We start from the raw sequence: 17556 nt of genomic DNA on the forward strand, positions 1-17556 counted from the left end.
TTTTTTACCCAGGTTTTGGCTTTTAAAAAAACCTTACAGGGACTTCCCTGGTGGCGCAGTGGTTAAGAATCCGCCTGCCAACGCAGGGCACACGGGTTCGAGCCCTGGTCCGGGAAGATCCCACATGCCGCGGAGCAACTAAGCCCGTGTGCCACAGCTACTGAGCCTGTGCTCTAGAGCCCGTGAGCCACAACTACTGAGCCTGTGCTCTAGAGTCCGCGAGCCACAACTACTGAAGCCCATGCACCTAGAGCCCGTGCTCCGCAACAAGAGAAGCCTCCGCAATGAGAAGCCCGCACACCGCAATGAATAGTAGACCCCCCTGGGCTTCCCTGGTGGTGCAGTGGTTGAGAGTCCGCCTGCCGATGCAGGGGACACGGGTTCATGCCCCGGGCCGGGAGGATCCCACATGCCGCGGAGCGGCTGGGCCCGTGAGCCATGGCCGCTGAGCCTGCGCGTCCGGAGCCTGTGCTCCGCAACGGGAGAGGCCACAGCAGTGAGAGGCCCGCGTACCGCAAAAAAAAAAAAAAAAAAAATGAGTAGCCCCCACTTGCCGCAACTAGAGAAAGCACGCGCGCAGCAATGAAGACCCAACTGAGCCAAAAAGAAAAAGAAAAAAAAACCTTCCAACAAGAATTCTCTACCACTCATTTATTGATGCTTGCTAAATCCAATTCTTCATCTGAGTCCAGCTCCAGATCCAGTATCCTCTAGCTCTGACAGGATCTAACCTTAATATTCAACACTCTAAAAATTAAATTGTCAAGTGAACCGTCACTGATACACTGTATATACTATATTAGGGGGAGAAGGAGAATAAATAAAAATAAAATTAGTTAAAATATTTAAATCTATACATAACACCGAAAGGAAGAAAATGGATAGAAGGCACAGTCCTTATTTAGGCAAGTGGTCATGAGTTCATAGTTGGTATTTATGTCTTTCTTTAAAAGATGATCTTTAAAAGGGTAAAATAATGATTCTTGTACAAATATAAAATTAACACATGTTGAAAATTTTACTTAACTCATTAAGTAATGAGGGAACCAGTAAGGTGTTGAAAAACAGTTCAAAGGAGACTCCAAAGAACAGATAATATAAGCATTGAGGAATTACTAAATGAATTTGTTCATAGATATTCAGCTGATTTCTTGGGAAGTAGGGCCATTGGACCCAATTGTACCTCCATTGGACAAAATTCTTTGGCACATCTATAGACTGAATTATTTGCATTGTAATCAGTTTTCTGTAACTTACAAAGTTGCAAAATAGCTCAAAGACATTGTAAAACAAGACACCTGCAGAATTAAGATAACTCGGAAGGCTGCTCTGGACAGCACCTAGCATTCCACAGGACACCCATTCCAAAGTCTTTCACAACTTTTCCTATTACTTCCCTCTTCCACCATCCAGTCAATGCTCCCCTGTGCCTTCAGTGTGGTTTCTTCTCCAAGTGTGTGGCCTAAATCTTCATTCCTGAGGAATCTGAGGCCTTAGTAGTCTTACCTCTGTAGGGTTGTAGTAGTGATCCATTGACTTTACCTCTGAATAAGACAATACTAGGGGATCCCCTAGAGGACCCTTAAATTCCATCCACCCTCCTTCCTGCCACATTGTGTAGTAGCAACTCTAGTTCCCCTTGATAGGCAGGATCAGTCAACCCATGAAAGCCCATGAGTCCTTTTATTATCTATTTCCTGGTGGCATGGTGGTCTTGAAATGGCCAGGTGACCTTCTAGTCTCTGCTTCCACTTCATCAGAACCATTTTATATCCCTCACGGAAGCATCCATCTTTCGAGTACTAAAATTATTGAAAAGCAGAGCTCAGAGGTTGGAGGATGAGAAGCAGAAGCGTTGTGAGTGGGTTAGACCAGTGATTCTCAAACTTTAACATGCATATGAATAAATAGAGAGTTTTACTAAAATGCAGATTCTGATCCATTAGCTCTGGAGTAGGGCCTGAGATTCTACAAGCTCCTAGGAGTTTCCAGTGAACTGGAACCACAGCCCATGAACCACACTTTGAGTTACAAGGAGCTGGCCTTAGGCTTCATCATAAGAAACACCACCCTCGTTTCCTTGGTTCCTGAACCTTTAGATTCTGGCTAAGATGCAGTACCTTGTGTTGGTCACTAGTTCAGAGAGGAAACTGCATCCTCTAGGACAGCATATCACCTCACAGAATGCTGACTCCCACCTGGTTCTTTTCTGGAACTCTCCAAAGCTCTTGTAGCATTGTATAAGGCCAGCTCCCTCAGGGCATTGGGGTACATGATTAGGTCAGTGATTCCCCAAAACGTCAGCCTACTGTCATACTTCTTTTGCTGTAAGAGAGGGCCCTTGGTCAGAAGCAATGTTGGGATACATCAAAATGAACAGGGCACTCACTGAGTCCACAGCTTGCTGTATGGCTGCCAGAAACATGGCAGTGGGAAAAGCCAGTCCACATACCCAGTAAATGAATATTCCAGAAAAGAGTCTATGCTGCCCTTTCTATGAAGGAAGGGGCTTGTTATGATGAGCCTGCTCCCAGGATGCTGGCTGGTGCCTTAAGATATGGTACTGTCCTAGAGATACTTAGTCACTACTGCTGGCAACTTGGTGTCTGAGCAGGGTCACGGCCAGGTCGCCCTTGGTGAGAGGGATGAACATTGCTGAGCCCATGTGTTCCCTCTGTCTACATGACCACTGGTCCATGAGCCCATTGAACATGCAATATCATGCTGGGGTAAAAGGCTCATAGACATCCAAAGGGCTGGTCATCTCATCCACCTGATTACCAAGAGCCTCCTCTGCCATCAGGACCTTTTGGTGAGCATTAGCAAGGACCACAAATATTTGCGTTCTGTGGGCCCATTCGTATAATTTCCAAACCACCTCAACACCAATCGCTCAGTCTTGTCCCTTCCAAGTACCTCATCATCTATCCAAACTCTTACCTGGTGTTTTAAAATGTATCCCAGATTTGTTTTAATCAGGTATGGTAAGGCATGCAGACACAGAAATGGCTCATGGAGGCAGAAGCTTTTACTCAGTGTTCCCTGGAAGTAGGAGGCACAACACACCATGCAGGGCCACATGGAGAAGCACCAGGGTCAGTGAGAGGGAAATGCGGGCAATGACCTTTATCACGGTTTCTGTGGGAAAGGCAAAGCAAGGCAGAGTAAGCAAGCTTAGAACTGGCTAGTTGGAATAATTTCAGCAGGCTCTGGGGTGTGGGGGCTGCCTCTAGGTATCTGGTACCAGGTCCTGGGGTGATTAGGGCTGGGAAGTATTGGCTCAACCTACGAGAGCTCCATAAAGGAGGTAGTTTGGAGTATGGATCCTGGATTGGGCAGTTTGCATGTTTGCTCTGGGGCAAGAATGTCTCAAGAATTAGCTAGTCCTAGAGGGGGCAGTCTCTCTCTGGTCAGCAGGACCCCAGATGTCACAGCATCAAGACTACAGAAAATAAGAAAATACAGTTAATAAACCTGGTGACAGTATAAATGTATTACCTCAGGACATTTCTTCTTCCAGGCTAACTGTGCTGCTCAAAGTTCTGCCTGCAGGGAATTACCTTCCCCACTCCCTCCAGGTCACCCCTGACTATACAGTTGTCCACTGTGAGCTCGTGCCAGCAGATGGTGCAGACTCATCTGTCAACCAGCCTCACGTTTGTCCTTTCTCAGTCATTTGGCATAGGGAATTCCCCGTGAGGCTGAAGCAGGGCCCGTATGCAGGAGGAAATGTGAGAGGCTCAAGAAATATTAGTGTGACTGCATCGGGGAGGCTAAAGGTGAGGCGAAGCTAAGAGGTGGCTGACTTTGCTGTCTCCACAGCTCTTGGGGGAGGCCTTTTGCAGGCTCCCAGGAGCCCTGGGAGCAGGGTCTGATGGGCTGTGGGGTCTCAGCCCACCTCTGTGGCTCATGGAAGGTCAACAAGCTCTGCTTCCCACCCTTTATTATGGCCTAGGGTTACCACTGCTCTCCTATCTTCTCATTCCTGTGCTTGACCAGTCCAGGGGGAGTTCCCAGTTATGCTGTCAACTCTCCACTCCAGAGTTGCCCCCAGTGATAACCTCGCAAATCAGCAATAACTTTCTGTCTCTTTTTTGGATGCTGGCCCACCCAAGCTCCCCCTCATCTTGCAGGGAATTTTGGGTAGAATCCCTCAAACCTGGCAAGTTCTATTTCAAATCTTGGAAAAATACCTTACATTTGGTTTCTCTGAGGCCTAGTGGGGAAAACCATTTCCAGGTAATTTATTTATGGTTTCCGTGAATGAGTCACCAGTATTTCATTTACCTTGTGAAGCTCAGTGAGTCATTCTCAGACCCTTCCTTCTGCACGAAAGTGTTTTAAAGTGGAGGAGTACATGATGGAAACTTCTTTTAGGCTAACACTTCCAGCCTCCTCTCTGCCTTGGCTCCCTCACCTTTGTCTTCAGCCCCAACCACCCTCCTGAGATTTAGTTTTGCCTTTCCAGAGGCCTGTTGGGCATTCTTCTTGGATGTCCTCTGGGACCCTCAGACTGTCCTCTGCCTCATGGAGCTTAGCTTCTTCTCCCTAAATTGGCTCTTTCTTTACTTTCTTGCTAGTGTGAGAGGCTCCATAACTATCAGTCACTCATGCCCTGGCTTCAACAGGACCCTTTCATCCCATGTATACCTAGCCATCCATCTCATGGGGAGCATCTGTTGCTTTGCAAGCTATCTAATTTTGTCTTCTCAAAAAGCCACCTAGACCAGTATTTTCCAAAGTATATTCCATCTCAACCTTTTTGAGACCATTCTTTCTTTTCCATTCACAACACCCAACATTCTAATCCAGGCATTTAAAACATATTCACCTAGAACCTACTATGTGCCAAGAACTGTTTTGGGTACAAAAGATATAATGATGTGCAAGAAGAACTGGTCTCTACTCTCAGGGAACTTACAATGTAGGAAGAGAAACATCAGAATAAACAGATACTTTCAAAGCAGAGTGGTAAGTGTTATGACAGGGAACACGTATGATACCATGGGAGGAAGAAAGGAGAGGATACGTAAACTTTGGGCACTTCCTGGAGGAAATGACAGTTAAGTTAATATCTGAGGGCTGAAATCTGGAGGCAAAAGAAGATGCTCTATTAGGAAACTGAAAGAGGTTCGTTATAATTGGAGTGGAAAATTCGAGAAGGTATGTGTGAGGAGGAGAGCTTTTGGTGGAGGTAATCAATGTCCAGTTTATGCAAGGACTTGTAAGCCAATTTAAGGAACTGGGGCCTTATTGTAACAACAATAAGGAGCTATTGAAGGCTTTAAGCTAGGAAGGAGAATCGTCAAATTTGGGTCATTCTGACTGGAATATGGAGGACGGATTGGGAAGCGGGTAGAGGTATAAAAACCAATCAAAAGGCTGTAGTTTTGTTCTAGGCAGGAGATGGTGGTGGTCTGAAGTAATGGTAGAGGGATGGAGAAAAGACAAGTTCAAGAGAAATAAGAGGGTGGAAGTGACAGAACTTGATTCATTGGCTGTGTTAGGTGAAGAATGCAGAACTTCCTTCAGGGAGAATGTCTAGTCTAGGGTTAGAAGAGGATGTCAAGAACAAAGCCCTGGGGAGGAATTGATGAGCCTGAGAAGTAGCCAGAAAGTTAAGAGGGAAATCAGGTAGTGTTGCGAGAGCTTTTCAGTAAGTGATAGTTTCACGTCTAGCTGAAAAGTCAAGCAAGTCAAGTGAAAAACTGAAAAAGGGTCCCTTACACCCCCTTGAAATATATTACAAAGACCCCAGTGAGGGCAGTTTTGATGTAATGGATGCAGTGCACTGAGTAAGTGAGGAATGAGGAAGTAGACACTGCAAGTGTAGGTGACCCACTGGAGAAGTTTGTATCTAAGCGTTGTGTCAAGGAAAAATATTTATTTTATTGTTGTTATCATTTTCCTTTGTTTTTAACCAAAGATACTAGAGTGTGGTTTGAACACTAAAAGGAAAAAGCCTCCAGAGAGGGAATTCAGGCTCCTGGCAGTGTATCTGGATACCAGTGTTGGGAATTCCTGGATCTTGGGCCCCAGTATGCCATGGACTTTACAGCTGGACTAGATCTTGTTTGCTCCCTGATAAGGAGCCCGTTCTGCTGCAGATAACCTTGGTAGCGTGTAGCATCTTAGATAGTAGTTTCTTTCTTTCTTTTTTTTTTTTTTTTTGTGGTACGCGGGCCTCTCACTGTTGTGGCCTCTCCCGTTGTGGAGCACAGGCTCCAGACGCGCAGGCTCAGCGGCCATGGCTTACAGGCCTAGCCACTCCGCGGCATGTGGGATCTTCCTGGACCGGGGCACGAACCGGTGTCCCCTGCATCGGCAGGCAGACTCTCAACCACTGCGCCACCAGGGAAGCCCCGATAGTAGTTTCTTTTGATGGACTAAGCCAGCCTTGTTTCCAGGGGACTGTCTTGTTTTTCGAAATAGAGAAGTCCTCTAATTAATCTATTGTGCCACATGTTTCAGAGTCACAAAGACAATGGAGGTTCACCAGAACTGCCTTCATGTTTGAAAGATATTTTTGCTGGGTATAGAATTATAGGTTGACACTTTTTTTTTCTTTTAGCACTTTAAAGATGTTATTCCATTTTCTTCTGGTATTCATTGTTTCTGATAAAAAGTCAGTTATAATTCTTATTGTCATTCCCCTGTATGTAACGTCTTTTTTCCCTTGTTTAAGATTTTCTCTTTGCTTCTTAGCAGTTTTACTATGATGTGGCTAGGTGTGGTTTTCCTCATATTTATCTTGCTTCAATTCATTGGATTCCATGGTCTTGTGGGTTTGATATTTTGGTCAAATTTTGGAAATTTTGAGTCGATATTTCTTCAGATAATTCTTCTGTCCAATTCTCTTTTTCCTCTCCTCTAGAATTCCTATTCCATATGTGTTAGACTGCTTGATGCTGTTCTACAGGTATTGAGACTCTTCATTCTGCACCTGCCCTCCTCCAATCTAGACTTTAGCCTGGTTGACTCTATTGTCTTGTCTTCAAGTTCACAAATCTTTTTTTGTGTCCAAGCTGCTATAAATTCCATTCAATAATTAAAAAAATTTTTTTTCAGATATTGTAGTTTTCAGTTCTAGGATATCGTTTAGTTCTTTTTAAAAATTTTCCTTCTTTCTCTTGAAATCTCCCATCTCTTCACTCATTATATCTACCCTTCCCTATAGATTCTTTAACATATTTCTACTTTTTAAAGAAAATAATATTGAACCCACCCTTTTTCTCCTAGGATAAGTGTCTTGTTAAGTGGTGACAGAAGAAAAATTTAGCTTTATAACAAAATATTTGTTAATAAGTTGCTGTATATCTTCTTTGGTGAGGTGTCTTTCAGATCTTTTGCCATTTTAAAAATTGGGTTATTTTTGTTGTTGTTTAGTTTTAAGTATTCTTCGTATATTTTGGATACAAGTCCTTTTTCAGATATATGTATTGCAAGTATTTTCTCCCAGTCTGTGGCTTGTCTTTTCATTCTCTTAACAATGTCTTTTGCAGAGCAGAAGTTTTTTATTTTAATGAAGTCTAACTTATCAGTTTTTTTCTTCCATGGGTCACACTCTTGGTGATGTATTAAGATTCATTGACAAGCTCCAGGTCACCTACATTTTCTCCTGTGTTATCTTATAGAAATTTTATAATTTTGCATCTATCATTTAGGTCTGTGATCCATTTTGAGTAATTTTTGTGGAAGATGTAAGATCAACACCTATATCTATCCATTTTTTTAATGCAAATATCCAGTTGTTCCCAGCACCATTTATTGAAAAGACTATCTTTTCTCCATCGATTTGCCTTTGCTCCTTTGTCAAAGATCAGTTGACTATATTTATGTGGTCTGTTTTGGAGCTCTATTCTATTTGTCTAGTCTATCTGATATATTTATCTGTAGTTTCACTAATACCACACTGTCTTGATTATTGTAGCTTGTGTCTTGAAGTTAGATAGTGTCCATTCTCTAACTTTGTTCTTCTTCTTCAGTATCATATTGGCTATTCAGATCTTTTGCCCTTCCATATAAACTTTAAAATTAATCTGTCGATGTCCACGAAACAATTTGCTGGCATTTCAATTGGGATTACATTGAATGTATAGATCAAGTTGGGAAGAACTGACATTTTGATAATACTGAGTCTTCCTATCCATGAACATATAACATCTCTCCATTTATTTAAATCTTCTTTGATTTCTTTCATCGGAGTACTGTGGTTTTCCTCATACAGAGCTTTTGCATATTTTGTTAGGTATATTCCTAAGTAATTAAATTTTTTGGTGCTAATATAAATGGTATTTTTCTTTTAAATTTCAAGTTCCAGTTGTTCTTTGTTGGCATATAGGAAAGCAATTGGTTTTTATATTTTTTATATGATTATTTTATGTATTAACCGTGTGTCCTCAAACCTTGCTATAATTGCTCATTATTCCAGGTTTTTTGGTTTTGTTTTTGTCAGTCCTTTTAGGTTTTCTATATAGACAGTCATGCCATCTGAAAAAAAAGACAGTTTTATGCCTTTCTTCACAGTCTGTATACTTTTTATTTCATTTCTTGTCTTATTGCATTAGCTAGGACTCCCAGTATGATAGTGAATAGGAGTGTTAAGAGGGGACCTCTTTATCTTGTTTCTGATCTTAGTGGGAAAGCATCAAATTTCACACCATTAAGTGTGATGTTAGCTGTAGTGTTTTTTGTAGATGTTCTTTGTCAAGTTGAAGAGGTTCCCCTCTATTCCTTTGCTGAGAGTTTTTATCATAAATGGGTATTGGATTTATTAATTATTGATTCATTTTCTAAAAGATATGGGCCCTTGGCACATTTTAAGTTGGGTTTTGTCTTTTTATTATTGAGTTGTATGAGTTCTTTATTATTTGGATACAAATACCATATCAGATATTGATTTGCAAATATTTTTTTCCCATTTTGTGGGTTGTCTTTTCACATTCTTGATGGTATCCTTTGAAGTACAAAAGTTTTAAATTTTGACAAAGTCTAATTTGTCTATTTTCTTCCTTCATTGCTTGTGTTTTTGATGTCACATCTAAGAAAACATTGTTTAATCCAAGGTCACAAAAATTTACTCCTGTGTTTTCTTGTAAGAGTTCTTACATTTAGGTCTGTAATCCATTTTAAGTTCATTTTTTGTATATGGTGTGAGGTAGAAGTCCATCTTCATTCTTTCACATGTGAATATCTAGTTGTCTTAACACACATTTATACTTTTTAAAGTCTTTGCTAATTATAAAATCTAGGTCAGATATGGATCTGTTTCTATTGACCAGTTTTTCTCTTAACCATGGAGTATGTTTTCCTGTTTCTTCATATATATAGCTTTTCTTGTTTATTGGACTGTTATGTATAATACATCATAGGAACTCTAGACCTGCATTGCCTTCTTGTGAAGAACGTTAATTTTTGTTCTCACAGGCAGTTAAATTCTGACAGATCATCTTGACCTTGTGGCAGCTAGGTTTTATGTTTTATTGGGGCAGGTGTATTTCAGTTTTGCTCTTAGTCCTAGAGCTAATCTCTTAGTCCTAGAGCATAATTTTTATTCCTAAGGTATGGCCTTTTAGGTGTTTCACTGGAAATGCCCAAATGTTTACCAAGCTCCTCTAATTTGGCAGAACTTGAACTCCAAGCTCTATTTCTCCTCCAGTGGGCAGAAACGGAATTTCTGTTCAACTCTCAGTTTTCCAGCTGTATTTTACTCAGTCACCTTGGAATATTACCTGATTCTGTGCAATTCAGGAGCCAGCCAAGAAATTGAAAGGAATTTATATGTGGATTTGGGGACCTACACCCTTATGGCTTCCCTCTTACTGGGGATTTTTCCTTTTCAGTTTCCAGCATCATTGGCAGTCTCAAACTCTATTTTCCACTTCCTCAGGCAAATAAGACTATGGATTTCTTCTGGAGTTCTATCTGCCCCATGATTTGCCAGCTAGGGAGTTTCCTTAACTACATCAACATGGATTTACTCTGGTGTGGTCCCCTTATTTCAAGAGTTGGATCCTTTCCAGTTTCTGCCAGCTTTTGATAGCTTTTCTAGCCTTCAAACAGTTGTTTTAACACATTTTGTTCAGGGAATTCCCTGGCGACCCAGTGGTTAGGACTCTGCACTTTCACTGCTGAGGGTGCGGGTTCGACCCCTGGTCGGGAAAGTAAGATCCTATAAGCCGTGTGGCGCGACACGGCAGGCAATCAATCAGTCAATCAATCAATAAAATAAAATATTTTGTTCAGAGTTTATTATCGTTATTGGCAAGAGGATTAGTCCCATACAAACTACCCCACCATTTCCGAAAGCCAGAAGGAGCAGACTAAGGAATTTGGACTTTATGCTGCAGGCTAGAAGATTTTAAATGGAGGATTAATAGGTTGAGTTCATGCTTTGGGGGAGATTAGTATGGGGATAGTTTGTAGAATGGATTGGTGAGGGGAAAGCCAAGAGACGGGGAAGCAGTCAGGAGACCCCTGCAGTAGTTCAGGAGAGAGGGGACCAAGGCCTCAACTGGGAAAGAGAGACAGTAGAAATGGAAAAGTATGGTCACATGGGGGAGATTAAAAGAAAAGATCCAGTTTCTGGGAGGGACTATGGGGATTTCCCACATGGAAGGGTTTTTTTGTTTGTTTTTGTTTTTGTTTTTTTTTGCCACACCATGGCATGCGGGATCTTAGTTCCCCGACTAGGGATTGAACCCACGCCCCCTGCAGTGGAAGCATGGAGTCCTAACCACTGGACCGCCAGGGAAGTCCCTGGAAGGGTTTTTTAAATGACCAGTGAGGATTACCATCATTCCATATCAGAGAGTCTGGCCAGGTTAAAGTTTATTCCAGGGTGTGTCTCTGTGGAGGCTTGAAAACCTTATTCACCTGGTGTTTTAGTCCTGGGCAAATGAGCTGACTGAAACCTGAGTCACTGCTGGTCTTCAGGTCTCCCTGGCTCACCCGAGGGCTATTGAAGGCCATCTAAAGTCTACTTAGAGCTTGAGCCTGGGTCAGTTGTGGAAACAGCCTGTTTGCCCCCAGCCCCAAGGTCTGGAGTAGAACTGGACCAACCTGGGGAAAGATAGGAAAAGGGGTTACCAATGCAGGCCACTCTGCCTGGACACGTCTCAGCATCCACTGTCGGGGCCTGTTCTCTTCAAGTTGGCAGCCATCCATCCTTGACCTTTTCTGCTAGCTTTGTTGCTTTCTCCTTCAACAGGTCAAATGGATGATGTACTGGATTATATTTGCACTTTTCACCACAGCAGAGACATTCACCGACATCTTCCTTTGTTGGTAAGTACTGCAGGAATTGGGACTTTTCCAGGAGAGATGTTGCCAAGTGTCAGGGAGAGGTGGGAAGGTCTGAAAGCAGTCTCAAACCTTATTAGCACAGAGAAGCAGGTGCAGGAATGCTAACTGGAACATTTCAAATCAATTAGTCTGTAAAATTGTTCTTCAAGTAAATATTTATTGAATGACCATGTAAGAGCAGGTATTGTTCTTACGGTGATATAATGATGGGCAAGATAAACACAATTCCTCAATGAATGGAGCTGGTAAAGAAGCATTCTTATGTTAAAAAAAATAAAAAGGAGAAAAACAGTACACAAAAGTGTGCAATAAAACTAAGTTTCTCTCATAAAACGAAGTTTCTCCCCTACACCATTCACTCTCACCGTTACTGCTTTTCACAGTTGTATATACTTTTAAAATATGTATGCGTGTGTATACGTACACACATATACACATACTTTTCCTTTTTTAAAAAACAATAGTACTGTAGTATAAACAGTTCTCACTTTGTTTCTTAAATTTATTTTTGAAATACTTTGACGTAAGCATAAATAGATCTACCTACTTTTTTAAAGGCCACATAGAATTTCATGGTATAGATGGATCATAATTTATTTAATCAGTCCCCTTTCGATGGACAGCTTTTTCTCTCTCATAAACAATGCAGCTATTACAGCAATGGACCAAGCGAAAATCATAAGCTAGGTGTTTGTATTCATATATTGTGTCTTAGCTGAAAGAGGCTGTGAATAATATACAGTATCCTGTTTGTATCTAAAGGGTCTGAGTTTGTGCACATGTGAATGTGTACTAAAAATAGTGTGGAAAATACTTGTCTGTTAGCAAAGGTTATTTCCGCAACTTGGGATCATGGGGTCAGTTTCACATTTGCTGTGTTGTGTGAATGTTTTATCATGATCAGGTTTCATCAGGGAAGATAATAAAGATATTTCCATTCTGGGAAAAAAAAAAGTTCTTACCCCAGAAAGGATTAGCCTGGACTTACCCTCTGGGATGTCCTAGATCAAAGACATCCACTTCTCTGAACACCACTTCACTGAATCCTGTCTTGGGTCAGTGGCCTTAATGACCTCAGTGTGTAGTTTTTCCCCTGAAGGAGCCTGGCTTTCATCTCTACTGGGAGAGATAGATGTCTCAGCTCTTATGGCCTTAAGCTGGAAGGAAGGAATCTGGATTACCTAATTCAATATGCTTGTGCCACTCTGCCCTGTCCTGTGCCCAGATAAACAACAGACTGAAGACGGGGCTGAGTCTCCAGGACTGGAGATGGAACTCTGCTGAGCCATTTTTTCATCTTCCCCAGACCCCAGAGGCTGGCACTAGGAGGTGGACCTCATTTTGTGCAGAGCTACAGTGGGGAGGTTCCTGTCTGTCCTGCAGAGATGAGAACAGGCCAGACCCAGTGAGGATTGTGTAGTCGATTAAAGAGCATGGCCAGCACTTCATGTCATGCAGCCTTCTTAATGATGCCCTCCTTCTGTCTGGTGCCAGGTGGCCTCCTGCTGTCCTCCTATCCCTTATCATGAACAAAGCGGGGAGAGCGTTCATCTCATGAGCTCTTTCCCGGGGTTTCGGGCATTTCAGCCTTGCTGCTCTTGCCTGGGTGGAAATCCTGCCTGATGATGGATATGCTGCTCCCTGGTAGCTGGAATATGTTTTACCCATGGCCCTGGAATTTTAGTCTCATGCCTAATAAGTGCTCAACAACTGTTTCTGGGATGGATTTGATTTTGATTTGGGGAGATGTATTACTTTTCTTTTTTTTTAATTAAATTTTTGTTTATTTATTTATTTTTGGCTGCATCGGGTCTTGGTTGTGGGATCTTCATTGCAGCACATGGGATCTTTCACCGCGGCGTGTGAGCTTCTCTCTAGTTGTGGTGTGTGGGCTCTGTAGTTTGTGGTGCGTGGGCTCAGTAGTTGTGGTGCGCGGGCTTCGTTGCCCCGCGGCATGTGGGATCTTAATTCCCCGACCAGGGATCGAAGCCACATCCCCTGCATTGGAAGGTGGATTCTTAACCACTGGACCACCAGGGAAGTCCCAGTGTATTTACTTTTCTGTTGCTGCAGTAACAGATTACCACAAATTTAGCAGCTTAAAACAATACAAATTTATTATTTCACAGTTTCTGTGAGTTAGAAGTCCAGGTAGAGTCAACTGAGAACTCTGCTGAGGAACTCACAAGGCCAAAACCAGGGTGTGGGTCAGCCTAGGCTCTTACCTGGAGTCTGGGGAGATTCCACTTCCAGCCTCATTCAGGTTGTTGGCAGAATTCAGTTCCTTGTGGCTGTAGGACTGAGGTCCCCATTTCCTTGACGTGTGCCACCCTGTCATCTTCAAGCCAACAATGGCACGTCATCTCCATCTTCTTTTGTTACCAGCCAGAGAAAGAGCTCTGCATTTGCTTTTAAAGTCTCAGGTGATTAGATTAGACCCACCTCAGTAATCAAGTATAATCTCCCTATCTTAAAATCAGCTGAGGGCTTCCCTGGTGGCGCAGTGGTTGAGAGTCCGCCTGCCGATGCAGGGGACATGGGTTCGTGCCCCGGTCCGGGAAGATCCCACATGCCGCGGAGCGGCTGGGCCCGTGAGCCATGGCCGCTGAGCCTGCGCGTCCGGAGCCTGTGCTCCGCAATGGGAGAGGCCACAACAGTGAGAGGCCCGCGTACCGCAAAAAAAAAAAAAAAAATCAGCTGAGTAATTACCCTAATTACATCTGTAGAATCCCTTTGCTACATAAGGTAACATATTTGTGGGTAACATGGGGAGGAAGGCCATAGGATCAAGGTCATGTGCTGCATGCCACAGGAAGGCATCTGATAACTAGGGTATTTGGAGCATGTGCACAGGTATGGGTAGAATCCCCCTCTCTTTCTGACCCATGTGGAGGCCTCATCTGGTCCCTCGTTAGTCCCTCTGAACTGGCGCTGTCCATGCAGTTTGTGGGTGGAAAGTGAGGGTCCCTTGCCTCTCTCCTGGCACCGTGGGCTCTGCTTCTGCAGGGAATGGTTCGTTGGGGCCCTTCCCTGCCTGCCTCAGCTCACAGCCTGGACATACCCTCAGTCTGCTTTCTCTTTTCCTGCCAACCTCCAGGTATTACAGATCATGGTCTCCTTCTGGGAGAGTCCTTCCTCTCCATCCTGCCTCTCGCCCTGGGAATGGACATGGGATAGACCCATCAGACACAGGGCCCCCTTTCCCTTCCAGGGAATGGACACCAACTCAGCTGCTCTAAGCTCTGTTTATAATTGAAAGGGGGGCGGGGTAGTCCTGCACCTTCTGGCTTCCTAGAAGCATCTTTAACTTTTGTTTACTTCCAGGCCTGGAGATCACCCCTCATGTGTATACTCTTCCCGTCACTCTTCACTCATCCCCATCCTGCTCTCTCCACCCCTCCACCAGGGCAGTTCCCTCTTCATTGGTAACTTTTAAAAACTTTCTGTGTTGATGAAAACAGCAATTGTGTATGGTCACAGAAGAGATAGGATGGGGGCTTCCCTGGTGGCGCAGTGGTTGACAGTCCGCCTGCCGATGCAGGGGACGTGGGTTCGTGCCGGGTCCGGGAGGATCCCACGTGCCGCGGAGCGGCTGGGCCCGTGGGCCATGGCCGCTGTGCCTGCGCGTCCGGAGCCTGTGCTCCGCGGCGGGAGAGGCCACAACGGTGAGAGGCCCGCGTGCCGCAAAAAAAAAAAAAAGAGAGAGAGATAGGATGGTGGCTTTTTTCACAATTTGTATAAGTGATTTCATTTAATTTTTTAAAAACTATAAAATAATACATACACATGACAAAATAAAATTGAAACAATACACTAAAAAGTAAGTAGGTGCCTCTTCTTGTCCTCTATTCTTCTATGTTGGTGGCTTAAGGGCAGGATTCTTTTTTCCGCTGTAGTGTGTGTGTGTGTGTGTGTGTGTGTGTGTGTGTGTCTGTCTGTCTGTCTGTCTGTCTCTCTGTCTGTCTAGCCTCCCTCCGTCCACGCTCTTCCCTTCCTTTCCTGTCCTGGCTAAGATACACAGCCTTTACTCCTACCCAGGATATCTCGTTCCACAGTAGGGAGGTAGGGAGGTTTCCCACTTACGTTCTGTGGCGTGAGGCTTTAGATTTCAGCAGGAGCTCTCAGCTTCTTTTGATACCACGGGGCAGCTGGCATCCCCAGGGACCTTCTCAGGTGGCCTGCAGGCCTTACCGACAGTCACTGGCAACTTAGACTAAAACTTGAGGCCCACTCAGTCCTAAGCTCATTTCCTCACTTGAATCTGCAAAGGGGAGAGGGCCCTCACCCACCAGAGAGTAATGTGTAGAGACTTCTGAGAGATTTGCTTTGGGTCTACCAAGGTTGAGCTGATGCCAGGTACATAGTAAGAATTATGAAGTGGATGTTTGTGGGCGGCGGATGGAGATTTGGAGAGAAGCAAGGCTCTTGATCCTCACTAAGACATTGTTCCACATCACATTGCACATTATGGGGTCACCTGTTGGTTTCCGCTCTCCTGCTAGATGATGAACCCCTAAGGGCGAGGACATGCCTAACCTAGCTTTGGTTTCCCTCTACTGCTCAGCACAGACCTTTCACCTCATAGCTTTTCAATAGAATTTTCCCAACTGAATGAATCAATCAATAAGCTAGTTGTTATCTTTGAGTAGAAAGTGGGGCAGGAAAAACGCTTGAGGAGAGAGATTGAAAGAAAACGTAGTGATTGCTAACAGTAGGAGGCAGTCTTGAGACTCGAGTTTTGCTACTAAGACTCTAAAGGAGCCTACTGTTAACCAAAGTCCTGGAAAGGTGGAGAATTAGCAGGCTGTAACCTCTTCCTCTTTTCTTCTGTGGATATCCATGTCAGCTTTCTGCCCAAGGAACAAACCCATTCCACTGTGATTCTTCTATAACTAGTTGATTTCGCTTCAAAGGAAGCTCCATCCCCCAAGGTGGACAGGGGAATACAGAGGAGCCCTCTGTGTCCTGGTCCAGAGATGCCAGGGAGTGCGGTATCTTGGTGGTCTGAAGACCGCCAAGTGAAGTCTGCTACCGCAATTGGTCATTGGAGATGCTTTGCCAGCCTGACAAGAGAAGATTTGGGAGGTGAAGCCAGAAGGTTAGGAGGCAGGAAGGTTTTCAAAGGCTGCGTCAGCATGGATGGGGCACACGGGAAAGATCCTGAAGAACAGGAGGCTCAGGAGCAGGCTGGCCAGAGAATAAAGGGTCTCTGGCAGCCCAGAAGGATTGCTCAGGATCTAACGTTCTCCCCCCCACACCCCCGTCCAGCCTGGGGCAGGCTCTTACGGTTGGTCCTACGCTGTGAGGGTGTGACTGTGGGCCATCAGCCTCTTGTACCTGTGTTTGCACAGAAGTACAACCTCTATCTGTAAATTAGATGCCCGCAGAAATTCCACTTCTGGGCATTTTCCTAAAGGCATGTTAGCATAGGTACATAAAGCATGCTCCAGGAGGTTCACTGCAGCTCTCTCGTAGTAGCCAAAGACTGTAACCTTTTGTAAATATCCATTCAGGGGGGTCTGGGTAGATGCTCACGCCCCCATACACAGCCATCAAGAAGAGTGAATAATAAGAACCTGCTGTATAAAAAAATAAATGAAATGAAATTCAAAAAAAGAAGAGTGAGGCCTGGGGAATTCCCTGGCGGTCCAGTGGTTAGGACTCCGTGCTTTCACTACCAGGGCCCGGGTTCGATCCCTGGTTGGGGAACTAAGATCCCGCAAGCCACATGGTGCAGCGAAAAAGAAAGAAATCCCCAAAGTGTACTGTTAATCGTGTGTGTGCAGCAGGGGGAAGCAAGGCGTAGGAGGGGGTGCAGAGAATGCCACTAGGTGAGCATGGGGGACATTACGGGAGTCATATGTACCCACACAATTGTGTATCTTAGCCCTGGTCCACTTCTGGAAGGACGCACAAGACACTGATGATGCTTATGCCTTTGGAAAAGCATCCAGGATGGGAAGGAGACTCTGCTATATACTCTTTTGGACTTCTAGAATTTTTTAAACTCTGTGCACGCATGACCTATTTTTTACAAAACCCGTCTTTTACATAATAAACAAAAGAGCAGCAGTGTGACAGAACCCCTGGGATTATCCGCGAATCTTGGGTTGGTTCCTGAGCTTCGCAGGTTCCTTTGTCCCTTGGGGCTGACAAATACTTGTTTTCCAGACCAAACTTCCTTCACTGTTCATCACCAGAGTGTTCAATTACGGGAGAATCACACCTCTGTTCCTTCAGCTCCTTCTCTTT

The 17556-nt window shown here is 44.1% G+C and overlaps 1 protein-coding gene across 12 annotated transcripts in view; it reads left to right on the plus strand.

Annotated features, from left to right (window-relative positions):
• REEP1 (receptor accessory protein 1) overlaps positions 1 to 17556 on the plus strand; it is a 129948-nt gene that overhangs the window by 57400 nt on the left and 54992 nt on the right. For all 12 annotated transcript variants that reach the window (XM_027129142.1, XM_027129140.1, XM_027129138.1 and 9 more), the window contains one exon: positions 11210 to 11286. In XM_027129142.1, the coding sequence (XP_026984943.1) occupies positions 11210 to 11286 (77 nt within the window). The remainder of the gene's footprint in view (positions 1 to 11209; positions 11287 to 17556) is intronic.

The sequence above is a fragment of the Aethalodelphis obliquidens genome, unplaced genomic scaffold, assembly GCF_003676395.1.
Source record: "Aethalodelphis obliquidens isolate GAN/ISIS:26980383/991018 unplaced genomic scaffold, ASM367639v1 scaffold35, whole genome shotgun sequence".
In the NCBI taxonomy this organism is placed as follows: domain Eukaryota; kingdom Metazoa; phylum Chordata; class Mammalia; order Artiodactyla; family Delphinidae; genus Aethalodelphis; species Aethalodelphis obliquidens.